The following is a 19,928-nucleotide window of genomic DNA, read 5'->3' on the forward strand; positions in this document are numbered from 1 at the left end:
ATACATGGAAAGATACAACACCGAGACTACATTAGACGTAGATCCGTAGCTTTAATTCAAACCACATTAGAGAGCACGGTGGCTTAGTGGTAGATCGCTTGTCTCTGTGGCGTGAGGTCCCTTGTTCGATCCTCGACCAAGTAAGTTTGTGGTGGGCAACATCGTGTGCGTGGGTTTTCTCGGGGTACTCCTTTTCCTCCAACATTCTCATTCCATCAATTCTTCCATCATTCACTTGCTTTGTTCATCGTCTCCCTTACCTTAGCGGACATAAGTACGGGACGTTAAACTGAAAGATTTCATTTCAATTCATTTCATTTCATTTTTCAAACCACAGTACCTACCATCGAGAATCAAACCTGGTCCTCTGCATAGGCAGCGAAGTTCTAACTACTTGGCCACGAGGAATCCCATCGATGTATGTTTGGTTTGGTCAACAACACATTTTCCTCTTTTACTTCTTTCTTTAGTGGTTGAATAATAATAATAATAATAATAATAATAATAATAATAATAATAATAATAATAATAATAATAATAATAATAATAATGAGTTCCTTCGTGGTTAAGCGGTTAGCGTACGCGCCTTTGGCGTGAGAAACCCGGATTCGATTCCTGCCGGGAGCTCATGTGGTTCGGATTCCACGATAATCAGTAGGTCCCGTCTCATATAGTCTCGCTGCTAAAAGGGACGTTAAACTCAAAATCAACTCAACTCAATAATAGTAATAACATACATCCAGAAATGCTTTAACGGTGGCTGCAAATCGGATGATTAATATGTATGCTTCATGTGCATAAAACAAAACCTAATAGATGACTAGTTAGCTTCCATGGGCACGTTGTACGTTACAGAAGGATCAATATTATAAACGTAATTTGGAAGATGGTATAAATATAAAGAAGAAGGCAACAATGTAAGCCTGGTATCTTATGCGTTCATCACAGGGATGATACTGCATTGTAATATACATGGAATATAGGAATAGTCTATAGTTGTTTTGAGACATCGGAGAACACCAGTATGTGACGTAAAATAAAGTGATAAACAATTCCGCTTTTTTCGCCTGTGATCAGTACTCCAACTAAGATTTTTTTAAAGAAAAAAAGATACATTGGTACGATGGCGTCAACTGCCGTGTCCCCGTACGAATCCTTCCATTTAACACAATGCTTCTTAACGAGTGTCGGGTACTAAGAGTTGTTCGAGACAGTTGTTCCAAAGCTAACGGTGGCGGCGACTGTTTTAGAGGAAGCAACTACAGTTGCCCCGTACAAAAGCTCCAATTTAAGCAATACTTCACAAGCAGTGACATAGCTCGGTGGTTGCGTGTTAAAAGGACATTAGAAGAACTAAAACGCTAAAATGACGTAATCGAATTTTCCGAAGAAATAAAATAAATTTCGATGATTTTTTCAAAACCAAACTTTGACTTTCCGCTGAATAAAATGAAATCTTTAAGTTTAACGCCCCACGGATATGCCGGTTAGGCTAAAGGAGACGGTAATAATGAGAAATGAGTGAAATGGTGAAATGAAGAAAGTGGGAGGAAACGGGAGAACAACGAGAAAACCCAAGAGCACGGTGTTTGTCCACCACAAAGTCCACACGGCGCGAGCTGAGATCGAACCAGGGTCCCCAAGCACCGGAGGTGAACACTCTACCACTGATCCCTCCTCCCCGCTGAATAAAGTCGAAGTCACTACTCCAAAAATGAAATTAAATGAAATCTCTAAGTTTTACATCCCACGGTTATGCTGGCTAGGCTAAAGGAGACAGTGATGATGAGAGATGAGTGAAATGGTGGAATGAAGAAAGTGGGAGGAAACGGGAGAACCCCGAGAAAAAACATGAACACATTTGTCCACCACAAAGCTCACTTGGCGCGAGTTGGGATCGAACCAAAGACCCCATGCACCAGAGGTAAACGCCCTACCACTAACCCATCATGGCCTCTATTAATAAAATTGCAAACCTTTATTCATGTTATAAGTGTACAGCATACAGTACATATATACATTGTATTATTTATACCTTTTATAAACCATGAGTTGTGAATAATGCCACGGACCTTCTAACGTCGTAAATATATTTCACGTGAATTACTTTTCTATATTGAAAGTATTTATGACGAAAACCTATCAACATAATATTTTCAGATTTGAAACGTCCAAAACTGGAATGTTACGCGCTTAAAAGTAGGTCAGATAAGCTAGCAAATTTGCATGCATAGTAAAACTAAGTAAAGTTGACTGATAATAATTTCCGCCCCATCACATTTGGTGCTTTAACTCTCTGTGCTACTCGCCTGTTTTCACAAATTGATTCCCTCTCTTCACAGTGTTTCACGAAACAAATCTTGGACTCGGTAGAATTCTCACCTCTGACGCGTTGGGTCCATGGGTCGATTCCAGCTACTGTCAAGTGAGCTTATGGTGGGCAAACACTGTGTGCGTGATTACTCTTTAAGATTCTCCCGTTCCATCCCACTTTCTTTTTGCAACCAATATCACCTATCTCATCATCACCTTGGTGGATATTCGCAGGACGTTAAAAAAAAGCTTTTGTGAAAATATTCTAGCAAAAATGGCTAACAGTCTTTTAGACTACACGAAGTCGCTATTCGCGCTGAAAGCGGTTTCTAAGCAAACATGTTATGAAGTTATGAGATTTACTGTGTTATGTTATAGTAAATCTCCTCCGAGGAAGGGACCGTCTAAAAAGAAATAAATAAACACAACATTTACTTTGTGCACCTTGAAATGTAGAAAAAGTTTATACGCGCCAATGTTCAAAGAATTCTCAAAATTCAGATTCGCCCATTCCTTTCTTCTTAACTAACGGGTTACAATAGGAAGATTTGCAACCAGAAGTCACGTTAACATGTTAGTAATTTATTAAGCTTAAAGCGAGTTATACTAAAGTAATCGGTAATTAAAGTAATATTTAAGTAATGTTATACTTAACTATTGTACTTACTCAGGCTCTTGTTTCCTTCCTTTGTTCTTTTTACCTGTAAACAAATCTCGTTCAGTAAATGACTCTTCTTCTTCTTCTTGTTCTTCTTCACCAATTTAATGCCCGAGGCAACAAATATCGTTGGATAGTTAGTAAATATATGAAGCGTATAATAAATTAATAAGATCGTGTTACGTAGTAAAGTATTAAAAGTATAAGGTAGAAGATATAAAATGAGGGGTGTTACAACCTCCACACCGTGACACGATATGCATAAACCGACTCGCAAGAAAACGACAGTTGTTCTTTGTTCAATGACGTCACTCATGATGAAAGAAAGAACTGTCCATGGGTGGTCAGAATCTCACATACAGATGGATGTATGAAATATATAGCTGACGTATATAATATACGTATACATATGTAATATACGGAAGTTTGTTCGATGTCAGACATCCTGCAGCGACATGATGTAATATCTAAGTGAGAAAAAGGCAGTAGTTATGTAGTATATGGATAACGTATGCTCCATACAGATTTCCGTACTAAACGTAAGGATTCCATATATTTGTACAACATACCGCTGTCCGGATAACGGATTTTTCTCAGTGTATATATAGAGGTTATTGTGTAACTTAATTGTCTATAAATCAGAATAACTGGAGATAAAAATGAAACAAAAACTGAGATAGAAAAGTGGCAAGGGCACATCTAATGGAATATTTTGCTTTACCCTCAGGATTCATTTTTAGGGAGCCTGAAAAGTCACTCGAAAATTTAAATCGAAAATGCCAAGGTATATCTTGTGATATATATCGGTGGAAAGGCCACAAAAAAACTTTTATAGTATTTTCTTTCGTATAGGCCATTGTTTACGAAATGGCAGGCGTGTGACGGATGGCGTTTCAGGTAAGACGAAATGGCAGTCGTATAACAGATGGCGTTTCAAATAAAACATCCAGTGCTTCTAAATCAGAAATAGAAAAATAAAAATAAAAAATGAGGTAGAAAAGTGTCCGCGAAACGATTGAACGGCAAAATCTTTCAATATTGAGGTGGGCGACACCCAATGAACAGTTCTGTCTTCTCTCCGATTAATCATCTCACTGATTCTCCTCTGTCATTTAGCGGAGTAACAAAAAAAAAAAAAAAAAAAAACTCTTGTACCTAATTTTCTAAATATTCACAAAACTATCGTAGCTAATAGCTCTTCAGCTTTGATATGAAAGCTCGAGTTCAATTCTAAGGAGCACGTTAAACTATGTATTTATGTCTTCTAAGTAGCCTCCTCGTTGCTGACAAAGGATGTTAAATCATATATAAAATCATTAATATTATGAAATTCTATGATACATTTACATGTATCATGTAGCGAAAACATTATTCCAGTTGTTGATCTATTGGTTGGAGCCGTTTGTTATTCTTTTATTGTATGAGGGCAATCCCGAAAGTAAGATCTCGTTTTTTTTGTTTTGTTTTTTAGAAATACGAAGAAACCTTTATTTTTGATAATACATGATCTTGAAGCTTGTTCGTTTATATATTTTCCTACATAATCGTTACTTCAGTCGATGCATTTTTGTAGGAGCTGTGGCAGTTTTTGTATGCTCATGTCATACAAGCTCGCCGCCATGTGTTTGAGAAAGCATTAAACCTCGTCGTATTTCCTGGTTTGCTCAACCTTTGCAACTGTCTTGTTGGAAAATGACGGTCTCCCGCTCCTTTCTTCGTCGTGAATTTCAGAACGGTCACACCACTTGCGGACGTTTCTGACTGCTATACGCGACTCCCTATACACTTCCATTAGTTGCGATGAATTTCAATCGGTTTAACTCCTTTTGCTGTCAAAAACCGAATAACTGCGCGATGTTCACACTTGGCGGTGGCACCAAGCGGGAGCTCAATTACAAAAGCTGCTAAACAAAAATTGAGCGTTCCAGCATGGTGCGCAAAACCTTGTGTGGGAGTGAGGAAAACAACAAAAAAACAACAGTTTTTCCAACAGCTACAGGAACGGTTTCCCTGCGTCCCCCAGCGGTTTGGAGACTTTACTTTTGGGATTACTCTCGTATAACTGCGTTATACATAGATGGGAAACTTTCCACATTGTTGCACATGAGTTGATTTTCTTTCTTTGTAGTTTATTTAGCAGTCCATTTCATCGACTTTTTTGAAAGGAAAATAAGATTGATTCTTGGATATTTTCCCCTTACCCTCTAGTTATTTTACCTCTACATTGTTGTGAAATGATGACCAATGTGAAATGATATCAATTTATTTAACTGTTTGTCAATATTGAAAGGACATAGATGTGGTAATTAAATTAAGCCCTCAAGAAATCTACGCCTCGCTTTGCTATTAATTTTGTTATCTGTAACAATAGAAATTCAATTATATGTTACTTACACAATCTTACAGTCAACAATTTTAGCATAACTATTTCCCAACAGGAAGAATTACCTATTTCTCCCAATCTCATTGGATGCATAAATATTGTTTACTTGCCATTGTCATTTCAGCAAACATTAGCCAATTAACTTGCGTTAGACAAATAACAGACAAGAACTAACAAGAAGGAAAACAGAGGGAACTTCTCTTCCTAAAAATCCTATAGGGACGCAATTTTTTTTAAAAGCATGAAATTTTTAGTTTAATCTTCCACAATTATGCCTTAGGCAAAATCATTAATTATAACCGTAAAATAATCTTTTACAAACAATGCTTTTATAAAATGTATTGATTTATTTTCTCGAAGAATAAACTTTAAAAAATGGGACTAACACAAAAAGCATTGCGCGCTACTCCTTAAGTTCAGAACAAAAGTTTTTATGGTTGTTAGGAATGATGCTCACAGTGAGTAGTAAAAATGCCACTAATAACACTGAATCGCGTCCAGTGTCTTATAATAGTCTTTATCATCTCCTTTTTACTGCATTTTATAAAGCTATTGTTTTTTTAACGGTTATTACTTACTTATTCAGTAACCTGCAAATAATTCTTTACTCCCAACGTCCTGAATTTGAAGATTCTACACGTTTTCAATATGAACTCTTGTGGTGGAAGGCAATAGCTCCTACCTTTTCCTTTAAAAGAGCCATGTCTCGAATCAGCACTGTACCACTCTTGTCGTCTATTGCTAAATGATGCTTAATTAACTGATGGGTCCTAGGCATTTAAACACAATCTAAATAATTTGTAGTAACTTAATTATTTTTATAGTTAAACCACAAGCTAGACCGAAAATTACATGAAAATGTTGTATTATCAGCTATACGTATGTGTACAAAATATCAGAGCTCTTAATTGGTAGAAGATATGCTTAATTTAAGTCGCAAGATCTCACTGTTACGAAACAAACAAACAGAAAAGAACATAACTGAAGCATTGTAAAAATTAATGATGGTGGAAGAATTAGTAAATTGGGAAAAAACAGACTAGATGCATGGTTTTCGTTTGCATTTGATATATATATATATATATATATATATATATATATATATATATATATATATATATATATATATATATATATATATATATAATGTTCGACTAAAACTCTGTGATACGTACCAAACAATTAATTGTAACATTGATTACGGGAACACTGAAATGTTGAGAATGAAAGACGACTTTCATATACTTTGATTTTACATTTTAGTGGCAGTAGCTTAGATTAATTTCGCTTATCTGATTTTGCCATATGTTAAAAAAATGGAATGAAATCTTTAAGTTTTACGTATAACGGTTATGCCGGCTATTCTAAAGGATACCATGATGATGAGAAATGAATGAAATGGTGAAGTAAAGAAAGTGGGAGGAAATGGAAGAACCCCGAGAAAAGCTACACTCATACGGTGTTTGTCCACTTGACGTGAGCTGGGATCGAATCAAGGAATTCAATCACCAGTGGTGAACGCTCTACCACTGACCCACAACGGCCCCATCTTATATTATAGAAATTTACCTTAGGTTAGTTAAGGTTTGCAAAAAATTTCAGTTTTACGTCCCACAAGGTAGGAAAGAAATGGTAATGATGTGAATGAATAAAATGGTGGAATATTAGAAAGTGGGAGGAAATGGGAGAACCCCGAGAAAACTCACGCACACTATGATTTTCCATCACAAAACCCAATGAATGCGAGCCCGGATCGACACAAGGACCCCATGCACCAGAGGTGAACGCTCTACCACTGAGCCACTACGACCTCAGTTAAAGTTTGGTTACGTTGCTTAATGATAGTTTAAATTAGATAAAGTAGCTTACATTGTCATAGGTTAGTTTGTAGCTGTCTCTAAAATTAGTTCAGTTAAGCTCAGCGTAGGTTAAGTTCGCTGCTCTTCAGTTTGTTAAGTTTGATTTAAGGTGGCTTCGCTTAACTAATCTAAGCTATGCTACTATAAATAAAGCTAAACAAGTTATATAAATAAACCTACACTAACCTAAGATTACCTAACGTAAGCAAAGCCAAACTAAGATATTATCAACTTCTCTAAAATAAGCCGAGTGAAGCAAAGCTTTAAAAAAAATGCCGCCATATAAACTATAAAATCAATGTAATTGGACAAACGAGAATTTAATCTATTAATCAAATCTTAAATTTTATGAAATATATAAATAAGGAAGAGAGAAACTATAATGGTGCAAGTAAATTAAAATTTTCAAAAGCGTTCGTAATACAGAAATAAGCTATAAACCAAAGATCCTTGAAAAGTTATATTCTTATCTTGTTGACATTATCTATAAGGAATTAGGATTAGATTTTTGCGTTTTCAACATCCATGGCCATGTTAGCCCGTCTCGTTACGGGAGCGGGGTGACGTCTCTCGGCAGTGACATTGGCCGGGGAATAGGGAGGAAGAAAGGGATGGAGAAGGAAGGAAGCGGGCTTAGACCATCATGTTATGTACCATCCCCGCATTTGTCTGGTGTGAATGAGAAAAAACCTCCTGAAAAAGCTTTTACACTTCTTCGGCCGAATGTCCCCACCAATGTTTCTTCCAGACCTGTTTTTAGGGGGCACTGCCTCCGCAGCTCTGAGAGTGCCCCCTGGAAGAGACCAAAATAATACGTCTATAATATAATAATAAATAGAATAGTATCAGCAGTGCCCTCCGGAATACCAAGTGTGCCCCCCAGAACATTTTATGAAAGAAACACTGGTCGCCACCGGGAATCCAACCCAGGACTGTTCGCACAAAAGGCGAGGGCGTTAGCGGCTACGCTACGCTGGACCACGGCACTATCCATAAAAATAGATGTAGATGCACAAGGAGAAAGATCCATAGATATAAATTGATTCCATGCATATATGTGCTTCTATATAAAATAGAAATTTCCTTCTCAAAATTTCTATCTGAATCCGTCATTGTAAATAATGTGGTGTTTGTTAGTTTCAAAACATCCTGCTTGAAATAGATATATCTGTACATATTCTTTTTTTTCTTTCTTTTTTTAGGACCCAGTCTGTGGATGAACGCTACTTTCTGTGTAGTCCCCAACATGTGGGAGTGAGACAAGCTCGTTGGCATCCCGGTTCACCTACTGATGCCCATCTCCTTGTTCTGACTTCAGAAAATACATTTAGGTAACTATTAATGCTTTGGTTATTTTAATTTATATAAATATGTATTGACTGTGCTACATTTTATGCTGCTTTTCAGAAGTATAGTTCAGTATCTATACATGTATCGAAGAAATAGTGAGGAAGACACTACATATATAATGAGGCACTGTGTTTCGATAGGATGTAGAAGGGTTTAAGTATATTCTGTTTACAGGTAATATGACTTTGGTTGCGAATGCTGAAACAAAAAACAGTAAAATGTTAGAAAATTTGAGGGATATCTGGAAAAAGAATGTGGATGAAGGGAATGGTGAGAGGAACTGTAGGAGTGAACTGGAAGTGCTGTGGGTGGAGGGTATTTTTGAGTAGATTTTGCAAAAGACGACGTTTGTAACTATGGTTTGTTTCTGCAGCTGAGAAGGAGTAATAATATTTAAGATTGTTATTCTTCAAGGAGTTTGTAAGTGTGTAACTAATTAAAGTATCTGTGAATTTAGGAGACGCTTAGTTTTTGCACCGTGAAATGGGATATAGTGTGTTTTCTGATTGTGGAAAAATTTGTCTTTCATTGATACATACTGCAGTTATTTCACGTTTGACAGTTTTTTTTTTTTTTTTTTTTTAGTTCATTCTCCCGTAATTCTTGTTCTGAGTAACAATTAATGACTTCTTTTTCAAAAGTTTAACTAAATCCAAACCCCAGTTTTGATCACCAACAACTTAGAAATGAAAAGTCTGTCTGCATGGAAAAATATTTAACATGCTTACTAAGCAAAATCAAGATCTGCTTCCGTGCCAAATTTGATCGAAATGGGCATCGCGTACGATCTATATACAGAAGTGAAAATGGTGTAGTTAATTGTGGTAATGAGCTTGACAACAGTTAATGAACATTGCATATTACACTCGGCATTTTAAGTTAGAGTAATGGTAATTTTTATGAGAGATAAGTGTAGTGTACGTATGAGCAATTGATTACTAATAGAATAAATGTTCTCATATATAAATATTCACCGTTATGTATTCCTCATTTATATGTCAACATCATCGGTTAGATGGAGTGATTTTTTTTAAAACATTTGGTAACAGTCCTAATGCAAAGTAGAATTTTGATTATTAGTTACTTGTGTTCAGAGACACCGACGGAGGTGATCCGAAGGTCTGGATCCCCCAGAACTTTTAATTTTTAAGAAAATTAGCACAATTTCAGAAGGCAAATACACAAAATTATTTGCATTTTGTAGGCTACTCGGAAAAATCTTCGGATCCCAAAAAGAAATCTTGGGTGTTCCACTGCTTATGTTTACCTTGTGTTACTCATTGCCTGATTTCGAACGTCTATCTTGGAAAAGAGACATGAAAGGACTGAATTGTTTTATAGGCCTAAGGGGCTCTGAAAAGAATTTTTGCAGGGGAGCCTGATTTTGAAGTTCCGCCTGGTTCAAAGACAAATTAAATATCGATTAAGGCACACACTTTCGTTATTTGTTGTGTGTTAAAAAGTTCAGCTAAAATTAACAAAGAATGATTTGAGATGAACTATATCTCAATAACGATTAACTTAATTAGTTTTGATAGCCATTGAAAATGACGTACTCAATGGAATGGATACGAATGCAATAATAAGAGATTTTGCCAAATTGAAAGCCAGAAAAGTGTCTTTATAACATGAGCTTTTCAGTAACAAAGAAAACGAGAAATTAAGCTAATTATCATAATAGTATCACTAGAAAATACTGTGTAAATATGCTTTTAATGAAGCATAAGAGCATACCTCTTTGTCAAAATCAAACCTGTATTAATTTTAGATTAAAAGCTCATGAATTTTATTCTGTTTCGACTTTTATGTTTAATTGTACTTGTCGAAAAACATCTTAGCCATATATCTTGATTGTGTCTTGTGCTTATTTAATAAGAAATTCTATTAATTATTAGAATTAGAACTTCGTTCAGTATTTATCCACAGTCAATTAGTTATAATTTCGCCATTTTTCGTTAATATTCACAGAGAGACTACAGTTATTGAAGAAATTGTTTTTGTAACAATTATTATAAGAATTTTTGTCCATTACAACTTCATGCTTTTTTATTATGATTGAGGTAGGGGCGCCTAAATATTGTTTGCTTACACTTAAGAAATGTCTAGAACCAGCCCTGAAAATAATGAGGGAACTATATCAAATACGTCGTTTTCTCCAAACCAATGAAAAGTAGGCATCTCAAAGAAACAATATGGATGTTCAGAAGTGTTGTGTCTTATTTATAAACTGGTATAAAAATTCTCACAGAAACAGATACTTTTTGTATTTTTAATTTTCTGAAAATTGTCCCTGTTTCCGTAATGAAAAGTGATTTTTACATTGTTGTGCTAAATATCATTGATTTCATAAGTTTCCTAATGAGACAAATTAGTTTTACATTTCCTTCCTTTCTGGGTCAATTTGTGGCCATTTTTTTTTTATTTCTTTCCTTTTTTTCTACTAAAAATGATGATATTGATCAAGGGATAGACAACGATGACATTATTGAACTTTTGCCTGAACCTACCTACAGCCGAAGAGAACAAGTTGTATTTTCCATATGACTTTGCAGCAAAGAATTTCAATGTGTGAATTTGTGTCCTTATCGTACTGTGGTACATTATTATTATTATAACAGTGCCATATGATATTTTTTGCAAACAGTTAATGTAAATGTATACTTGCAAAATTGGTACCAGGTAATTTTGAGAACCAGTGTAAGGCAATTACTGATCTGATACATAAATTTCATAAAATTATGTAGGGTATGTTTTAGTGTCTTTAAAAAATCTCAAGAGCTTATGCGGGAATTGGCATTTGCCAAAATTTCTCTTGCATTGTTTGAAAAACTATCGTTTATAAAAACATATTGAAAAAAACTGCTTCTGTAGGCCTTCAGGAAGACAAGCTTACCACTGTAGTTAGGTTAGATTGGTTCAACAATTTATTGTGTTTAACTAAAAGGTTATGCAAATAGAAGTCTCTTTTTTTTATTTAAGACACCCTAGGAACGCATTACTATGAAAGAAACATAGGCATATTGCATATCAATCTTCTCAGGAAAGTATGATCTTGAAAGTGGTTCTTTTCAAATAGCTCAATCTTTCACACAGCTCTTACTACTATGAAAAGACATATTTTCCAAGTAGTCCCAAAAGCGAGGCTACTTGGAAACAGCACATTCTGACTGCTGGGAGGCTTCGGTCTTCATTAGAATTTTATGACTGCAGGAAAGGGCAACATGGACTAAGTTCTAGAAACATCACAAGAAGAAAAATTAATTGCAATAAATAACAAGGGACAGTATGAACCCCCCCCCCATAAAAAAACTTTTTCCTAGTAACCCCAGTTTACGATATTTCATGAATCACCATTTTCCAACAAGTATTTCAGCCTCCTATTTCAAGCTACGTTGCTGTTGCTGTTATATTTTCCGATTTTTTACTTTGTATCACTTGTATCAGCGTTTGTATAAGTTGTTGCTGCATTGATGTGAAACGTAACATTTAGAAAACTAAAGAAGTGTGATTATGAAATAGGTATACAACGAACGTCTAGAGTAATTAAGTATAGTATTTCAATACTGATCTTATTCTGAATTTTGGAAAAGCATGAGACGTCATATAAAAACATCTCACGTACAGGATTTGAAAACTGTATTACTTGCTGTTTGCAGTGACAACTATTTGTTTCGTGTACTATCTTGAATTAACTTCGGTCGTAATTTTCAAAGTTCATGTTATAGTTACCTCTTTTACCATGTGAATGCAAATATTGAAATTTTTCGACCAAAATAAATAACTATTCACATTTTTGTTTTAGGTTGTATCATATTTCTTCTGAAATCGATTTGGTGCAGATTTGTTCTCTCGGAAAACAGCCAATAGGAACATTGTCGACTTCAGGAGTACCGTTCCTTGTGTCTTTGGGTGAAACTGCCGTATCATTTGATTTTGCTCCTCCTATTACGGATTCTTCATCAAAGGTAGGAACTGAAACGTAAATCAATGCATACATCTATCTATCTATAGGTATTGAGTCAAATATCTGCTTTTTAAATAAATAAATAAATTGTAATATTGGAAATATGGTTAATAATGTATACGTTGTCAAGTATTGAAATGTAATTTAATACAGGCTTCTGCTTTCACTGATAAATGCTTTTTCACCATATTTAAAGGTACGCAATATTCGTTGAATGGAAAACAAACTTCCGTATCCCAGACGAGATTAGATTCCTGCCGGTACGTTTTAAAAGCGTTGGGACATGAGACCTGTGCAACACATAGCACACAGCATTCCCTTTCCTCATAACATTATCCTATTTTCAAAACAGTTGGCTTATAGAACCACATCACAAGTTTCGCCCGTATGACTTACGAAGCAAAAGTTATTATTGTAACCAATCGGATCAAAATCAGTAGAATCTCTAGGTATTTTATTAAGTATCAGTGACGAAAGAAAAATTCGTTCTTTTTCATTAAAATAATTGTGTGATGAATATGCACAGCGTCTTTCTTTCTTATGTACTCTTGATGAAACTACTATTATCTGTATGGAAACACGATTCTCAAACGTTCTTGTTCTTCTTGAACATCCTTTGAGTATGGAAAATTTTATCTGTATCAGAATTAGCAAATGACGTAACAGGTTGCCAACTTCCGGATCCGATGTAACCCGGAGATAACGAGAGACATATGGAAGATGTATGAGCCTGCAAATATAGTTCTAACAAGCATGATTATTTTCTTACAAAATCTACTCCCTCTCTTGTTCTGTGTGTGTATACAGTATGTCTGCGTGTGTGTGTCTGTGTGTGTCATAGCATTACATTGAAAGTTAACTGCAAGATATATCGAGAGTAATTACGTGATAATCACAGACAGCAGGAACTATATGCGTTTTTTTTTTTTTTTTTTTTATGAGGGATGACAAAGTTGGATCAAGCGAGCCGCTAAAATTTGTCGTGCAGAATATGAGAGATGCCACTGAGACCAAACAGTAGTTTGTTAAATCGTTTTGTATAGTATGTTTTAAAACCACTGTATTAATTTTCAGTACGAGAAGATGAAAATCATGAAATTATATATTCAAGACATGATACCTTGATAAGGAAATGTTATATACAGAATCGAATACTCAGTGTGCAAGCTTGAGTTGTGAAGACCATAGACCCACTATAAAATTCTACATTAAAGCTGTAGAGCTGATATTATTTCGACTACATTAAAGTTACCGGATCTGAGAACCAAGACTCTGATCCGAGTGACCCGAATAGAAGCCGTGACACACGACCATTCCATCAGTGCGTGCAGAACGTAACATTTCTGGGCATATTTCAAGAAAATAAGAAGTCTTACGTATTTATAGCATTTATAGTAAAAACCAGAATGTGCATCCCATAGAAATCAAGCTTATGAATGAATATGGAGTCAATTTCAAAGACATTCGATAGTGCATATTGCGATACTTCATGTGGCTACGAAATAACTCGTTAATTTTTTCTGTTATCAGTGCTTGTGCGGCAAGTTTTGAAAAGTATCTCTGATGCACGCTGTAAAAGAGAGGTCGGATTGAAAAGGAAACAGCACACAGCACAACGATGACTAATAGTGGACCCTCCTCTTCAAAGCAACGTTTGTTGAATTGGTTTGATCGGCGCAAGACTCAAGAAATTACGATCAATTAATCCGTCATAAATTATACGGCAAATAAAGCGAAAATCAATAATGGAAAACTCGCTGCTGGCAAGACCAATTGAACTGCTGGGAATATTGCTTTTACTGAAGATATTTCTTGCAAAAGAAACGCCAAAGAGAAGATTGATTAATTAATCTTTCGCTAATTACAGACCTATATAAAGTCCGTCGAATCAATACAGGCGTTCGTTCGCTTTTCTCTGAAAAGGGTTCATCCAGTTTCTTTTCACATCTGGAATTGCGGGCGAAAAAAGATAGGAAAAGTAGAAAGAGAGAGATGAAGAAAGGCTGTATTACGCGGATTGAAATACAATTTGTTCTGAACTCAGATTCAAAAGAACCGTCAGTTTCAGGAAGAAATCATAAATCTGTTAAATAATTAATTAACTAAGAAATCTTCTGACAGAATTATCGTAACAAATGTTTAATATTGTTCTGATATACGGTAGCATAAAAGATTCTTTGAAATATCAGTGATGCTTTTGAAATTCTTTTAATACGGTATGCAAAGTAATTTTGTTTCAATACTATTGGTGTAAACATAAAGAATAGAATAGCGATTCTCAAAGAGGGAGGGAAAATAAGAATTTAGCTCGTTATGCCTTTCCTTTATTTTTTGTATGAACAAATTTTGGATAAAATACGCCTGCCTGCCTAATACAGTCATGCTAATTAATATTTTCAGGAGAAATCAAGGGACGTTACCTCGTAAATTTGGTGACATTTATTTGTTCGTTAGAGAAGCAATTTCAATAATTTAACGTGACATTGTAATAAGGAGAGTGGGATTTCCGGGGAAAAAATTCCCGTGCCTGTATGTAAAAACACTTGCGACATTCGTGTAAAATACAGAGGAGAGAAACGTGTAATATTATTTAAGGTCAGCAAATACGGGATTCGAAGTCGGAACATACTGTTTGAGAAGTGAACACGTGGCACAGCCACTCATTTGCGTATCCTACTACCTTAATGTAGAGATGTGCCATTTCGTGCGCACATTCACACACACACACACACACGTATATATATATATATATATATATATATATATATATATATATATATATATATATATATATATATATATATATATAGGGAGCAATTAAGAAGTTCCCGGCACTTTGGCTTACCTCCGGTGCAATGGATTCCTGGTTCCATCCTAGATATGTGAGTTTGTAATGGACAACATCATGTCCGTAGGTTTTTCGAGTTTCTCCCGTTTCCTCTCACATTTTTATTTCACTAAATATTTCATAATCATTAACTTTCACTAATCGCCCGTCTCCTTTAACTTGAAAGGCATAACCGTGGGACGTAAAATTAGAAGTTTCATTTCATATTGTGATTTTAATCGCTGTGTCTTAAACCTGCTAAATGATCACTAAAACTTAAGATACATTTGCATAGCTATTAGTTTTCGCTTATTTTGTTTTTGACAGAACTTCCTCGTAACTATGTGGTTAACTTACGCTCCCTTGGAGTGAAAACTCGGGTTCGATTCCCGGTGGGAACTTACGAAGTTCCAGTCCAAGTCCATGTCTCATATACCATGGGTGCTGAAAGCGACGCTAAACTTAAATACATCCAGTGTGTTTTTGATAATAACATTTTTGGTTTCAAATTCATTTTCAGTTTACAAAGTATGAGTACTTACCAAGCTATTATCACTGCAACAAATACGGCATCCGGTCTGATAGAAAAAAAACCTTAGTTTCGTTTTTGTTTTAAAATGAAGTTTGAAATCTTGTATATCTTTGGTTTGTTTTTCCGATAAAGAAATGAAGCTAAAGGAGACAGTGTTAAATGTACGTAAGTGAATGCATGATGCTACTATTTTCTCACTCAATTCAAACACTTTCTAATTGTTGAAACACCTGGAAAACTTTTATATATGTTTCGTTTACTCCGATCAAAAGCTGAAATTACCAGTTCCCAGCTAACGTTTCAGGAACGTGCAGAAACTGCTGGAAGGCAAACGAGTTGCATTTAATATAATGAATTCTGATATAACACATTACAAAGAAGTTAGTACTAGAACCTGCAACTATTGAATAGAATACTTCTCTGTATTACCTATTACAGGTACATATGCAGATAAATGGACATGGTAGAATAATAAGTTCTTTATTGTAGGGCCAATATTTCAAAACTGAAAGGTAAAAGAACGTTTCTAAAATGGTCGTTCGCAGTCTGAGTGACAATCCAACGGACTAAGAGACACGAAATAAACCCTCGGAAGGATTTAATAACATGGGCAACGCTCGCTACACAGAGAGAGAGAGACACACACAGAAAATTGCAATCCTCCTCTGCGTTTCTTCAGAGAAAAAATGCACAACTCTTGACAATCTTAGATCCTGCATATATAAATTGTATCTTTGTATCTCAGATGTATGAAGCATCACGTTATAAAAGTAGGTTTATTAGAAAAGGTACCCATTGCACATGCTCGAATATATAGGTGGTTCCTAGGCTAGGAATTTTCTTCACCACGTCTCGGAAATTAACGTTGAGTTAATGGTAAAGGAGTGGCGAGTTATAGCGTTGCTTTGCGACGGCACTACATTACAACTGCAGGTATAAATTACTAACCCTCTGACTCGCTAGATGAAAATCTTCTCTTCTTGGTCCTTCGCTTACCCCTTCCCCTTATCTTCTCCTGTATTACCACCCAGCCACTATGATAGCCCGCAGGGAACGTCGTCTCTAGGAATGTCAAATTCACCACATCACCACTATACAGTACATTTTACGCAAGAATGTTGGAATTGCCATTGTTTCGCAAAGTCAGCAATAAACATATATTACATTTCCCCAATTTGTCATGCTGTAAGTACATATTCTGGTGGAAACGAGGTGTGCTGGAATATCCCTTTGTATTGACCAAATTATATTTATATTCGAAGACATCCAGTTTTCTCAAGAAGATATTGAAGTGCATTGTATTTTTATGATTCACCCCTTCCTGCAAATGAGGTGATAGGATAATCAAATAATTATATTTTGTTTCGATTATTTTAATGTTCTTCAACTTCTCTTGATTATCAGTGCAGGAAAGCTTTGTAGGTTTTTGGGTTCTGTAATCTACAAAATCAGATTTCTTTAAAGCACGTGAAAATTATTTCGTTATAGCCTATTATAGGTTGATTAAGATGAAGAATTGCGTAAAAAAAAAAACAAATATGAAGTAAGTATTTAAATTTAGTAATTATACAGTATGTGTCATATATTTCTTCGTGCTTTACGCTCGATATGTGTGACACTGTCTAATTTCATCGATTTGAGAGGAAACAGAAGCAGAAAAAGAGCTCGCAAACTAAATATGTATGAAAAAGTGATCGTAATTACGAGGAGCAGTCAAAAACTTCCCGGAATGTTGTAGTTTTGACACTTGTGATGCAATCACAATGAATTTTGTGCAATACAGTCCTTACGTTGCCTAACTATGAATTTGATAAGTGTGAACACGCCTTAACAGGCAGTGTACGAATAGTGTAGCTGAACGGAGAAGTATGGACTGATCAGTCGACGCAATTTCACAGGTCGAGCAACACACAAACATCAAGTTCGTGTGCAAATTGGGGAAAATCTGATTCGGAGAGTTTGATAGCCTTAAAAATACACTAACTAACTAACTAACTAACTCTATGGCTTATGGAACCCGGAGGTTCAATGCCGCGTTCACAAAAGCTCTCCACTGACTTCTATCCTTAGCCAATTGGATCCAGTTTCTATTTTGTATTCCAATCTCTGCGAGATCTATCTTAATATTGTCCTCCCATCTGCGCCTAGGTCTTCCGAATGGTCGTTTTCCGATTGGTCTTCCAGTCAAGACTTTGAAAGCGTTTCTACTTTCTTCCATTCTAGCTACATGACCTGCCCACCTAAGTCTCCTAGACTTGACGACCCTAACAATCTTGGGTAAACCATATAAATTATGTAGTTCCTCGTTATGAAGTTTCCGCCATTCCCCATTCCCGTTCCTATTAGGTCCGAATATTCGTCTCAGGATCTTGTTCTCAGATACTTTCAGTCTATGTTCTTCCCTCAGAGTAAGTGACCATGTTTCACAGCCATACAAAACCCCAACAGGCATGATTATCGTTTTATATATTTTAAGCTTCAAATTCCTTGACAGAATTCGCGACGACAAGAGATTTTGAACCGAATAGTAACACGAATTCCCTGCTTTTAGTCGACATTTAATTTCTTCTTGAATATGATTTTCCTCTGTTAATATTGATCCTAGATATTTGAAACTATCCACTTTATCAAAAGTATTATTTAAATACTTAAAAATACACTATGTGATAAAAAGTATCCGGACACCCCCAAAACATACGTTTTTCATATTAGGTGCGTTGTGCTGCCACCTACTGCCAGGTACTCATTATCAGCGACCTCAGTAGACATTAGACATCGTGAGAAAGCAGAATGGGGCGCTCCGCGGAACTCACGACTTCGAACGTGGTCAGGTGATTGGGTGTCACTTGTGTCAGAAGTCTGTATGTGAGATTTCCACACTCCTATACATCCCTAAGTCCACTGAGTCTGAGTGAAGTGGAAACGTGAAGGGACACGTACAGCACAAAAGCGCACAGGCCGACCTCGGAGGTTGACTGACAGAGACCGCCGACAGTTGAAGAGGGTCGTAAAGTGTAATAGGCAGACATCTATCCAAACTATCACACAGGAATTCCAAACTGCATCAGGATCCACTCCAAGTACTATGACAGTTAGACGTGAGGTGAGAAAACTTGGATTTCATGGAGGAGTGGCTGCTCATAAGCCACACATCATGCAGGTAAATGCCAAGCGATACCTCGCTTGGTGTAAGGAGCGTAAACATTGGACGATTAAACAGTGAAAAAACGTTGTGTGGAGTGACGAATCACGGTACACAATGTGGCGATCCGATGGCAGGGTGTGGGTATTTTGAATGCCCGATGAACGTCATCTGTCAGCGTGTGTAGTGCCAGCACTAAAATTTGGAGATGGTGGTGTTATGGTGTGATGATGTTTTTCGTGGAGGGGCTTGCACCCCTTGTTGTTCCACGTGGCACTCTCACAGCGCAGGCCTACATTGATGTTTTAAGCACCTTCTTGCTTCCCACTGTTGAAGAGCAATTCGGGGATGGCGATTGCATCTTTCAACACGATCGAGCATCTGTTCATACTGCACGGCTTGTAGCAGAGTGGTTACACGACCATAACATCCCTGTAATGGACTGGCCTGCATAGAGCCCTGACTTGAATCCTATAGAACACCTTTGGGATGTTTTGGAACGCCGACTTTGTGCCAGGCCTCACCGGCCTACATCGATACCTCTCCTCAGTTCAGCACTCCGTGAAGAATGGACTGTCATTCCCTAAGAAACCTTCCAGCACCTGATTGAAAGTATGCCTGCGAGAGTGGAAGCTGGCATCAAGGCTAAGGGTGGACCAGCATCATATTGAATTCCAGCAGTACCGATGGAGGGTGCCACGAACTTGTAAGTCATATTCAGTCAGGTATCCGGATACTTTTGATCACATAAGGAAAGGTTGTTTACAACGCTTGGGAGGTGATTCTACAAATGAAAACAAGTAAAAATGTCTATGTAACACAATGTCCATCTCGGCCTCCTAACCGAGTTACGGACGTCCAAAAGGGTGGAAAAATGAACTTCGAAGGCTAATTCTGGTA

The 19,928-nt window shown here is 36.4% G+C and overlaps 2 protein-coding genes across 4 annotated transcripts in view; one reads left to right on the plus strand and one right to left on the minus strand.

Annotated features, from left to right (window-relative positions):
• LOC145693001 (uncharacterized) overlaps positions 1 to 3,302 on the minus strand; it is a 35,190-nt gene extending 31,888 nt beyond the window's left edge. For both annotated transcript variants that reach the window (XM_081768645.1, XM_081768641.1), the window contains exon 1: positions 2,981 to 3,302. In XM_081768645.1, coding sequence (XP_081624771.1) covers positions 2,981 to 3,287 — 307 coding nt within the window. In that variant the 5' untranslated portion in view covers positions 3,288 to 3,302. The remainder of the gene's footprint in view (positions 1 to 2,980) is intronic.
• mbo (Nuclear pore complex protein Nup88) overlaps positions 1 to 19,928 on the plus strand; it is a 523,666-nt gene that overhangs the window by 443,913 nt on the left and 59,825 nt on the right. For both annotated transcript variants that reach the window (XM_081768639.1, XM_081768640.1), the window contains 2 exons: positions 8,416 to 8,544; positions 12,366 to 12,528. In XM_081768639.1, coding sequence (XP_081624765.1) covers positions 8,416 to 8,544; positions 12,366 to 12,528 — 292 coding nt within the window. The remainder of the gene's footprint in view (positions 1 to 8,415; positions 8,545 to 12,365; positions 12,529 to 19,928) is intronic.

This window comes from Thermobia domestica, chromosome 8 (genome assembly GCF_964235325.1).
Source record: "Thermobia domestica chromosome 8, izTheDome1.hap1.1, whole genome shotgun sequence".
Taxonomy (NCBI): Eukaryota; Metazoa; Arthropoda; class Insecta; order Zygentoma; family Lepismatidae; genus Thermobia; species Thermobia domestica.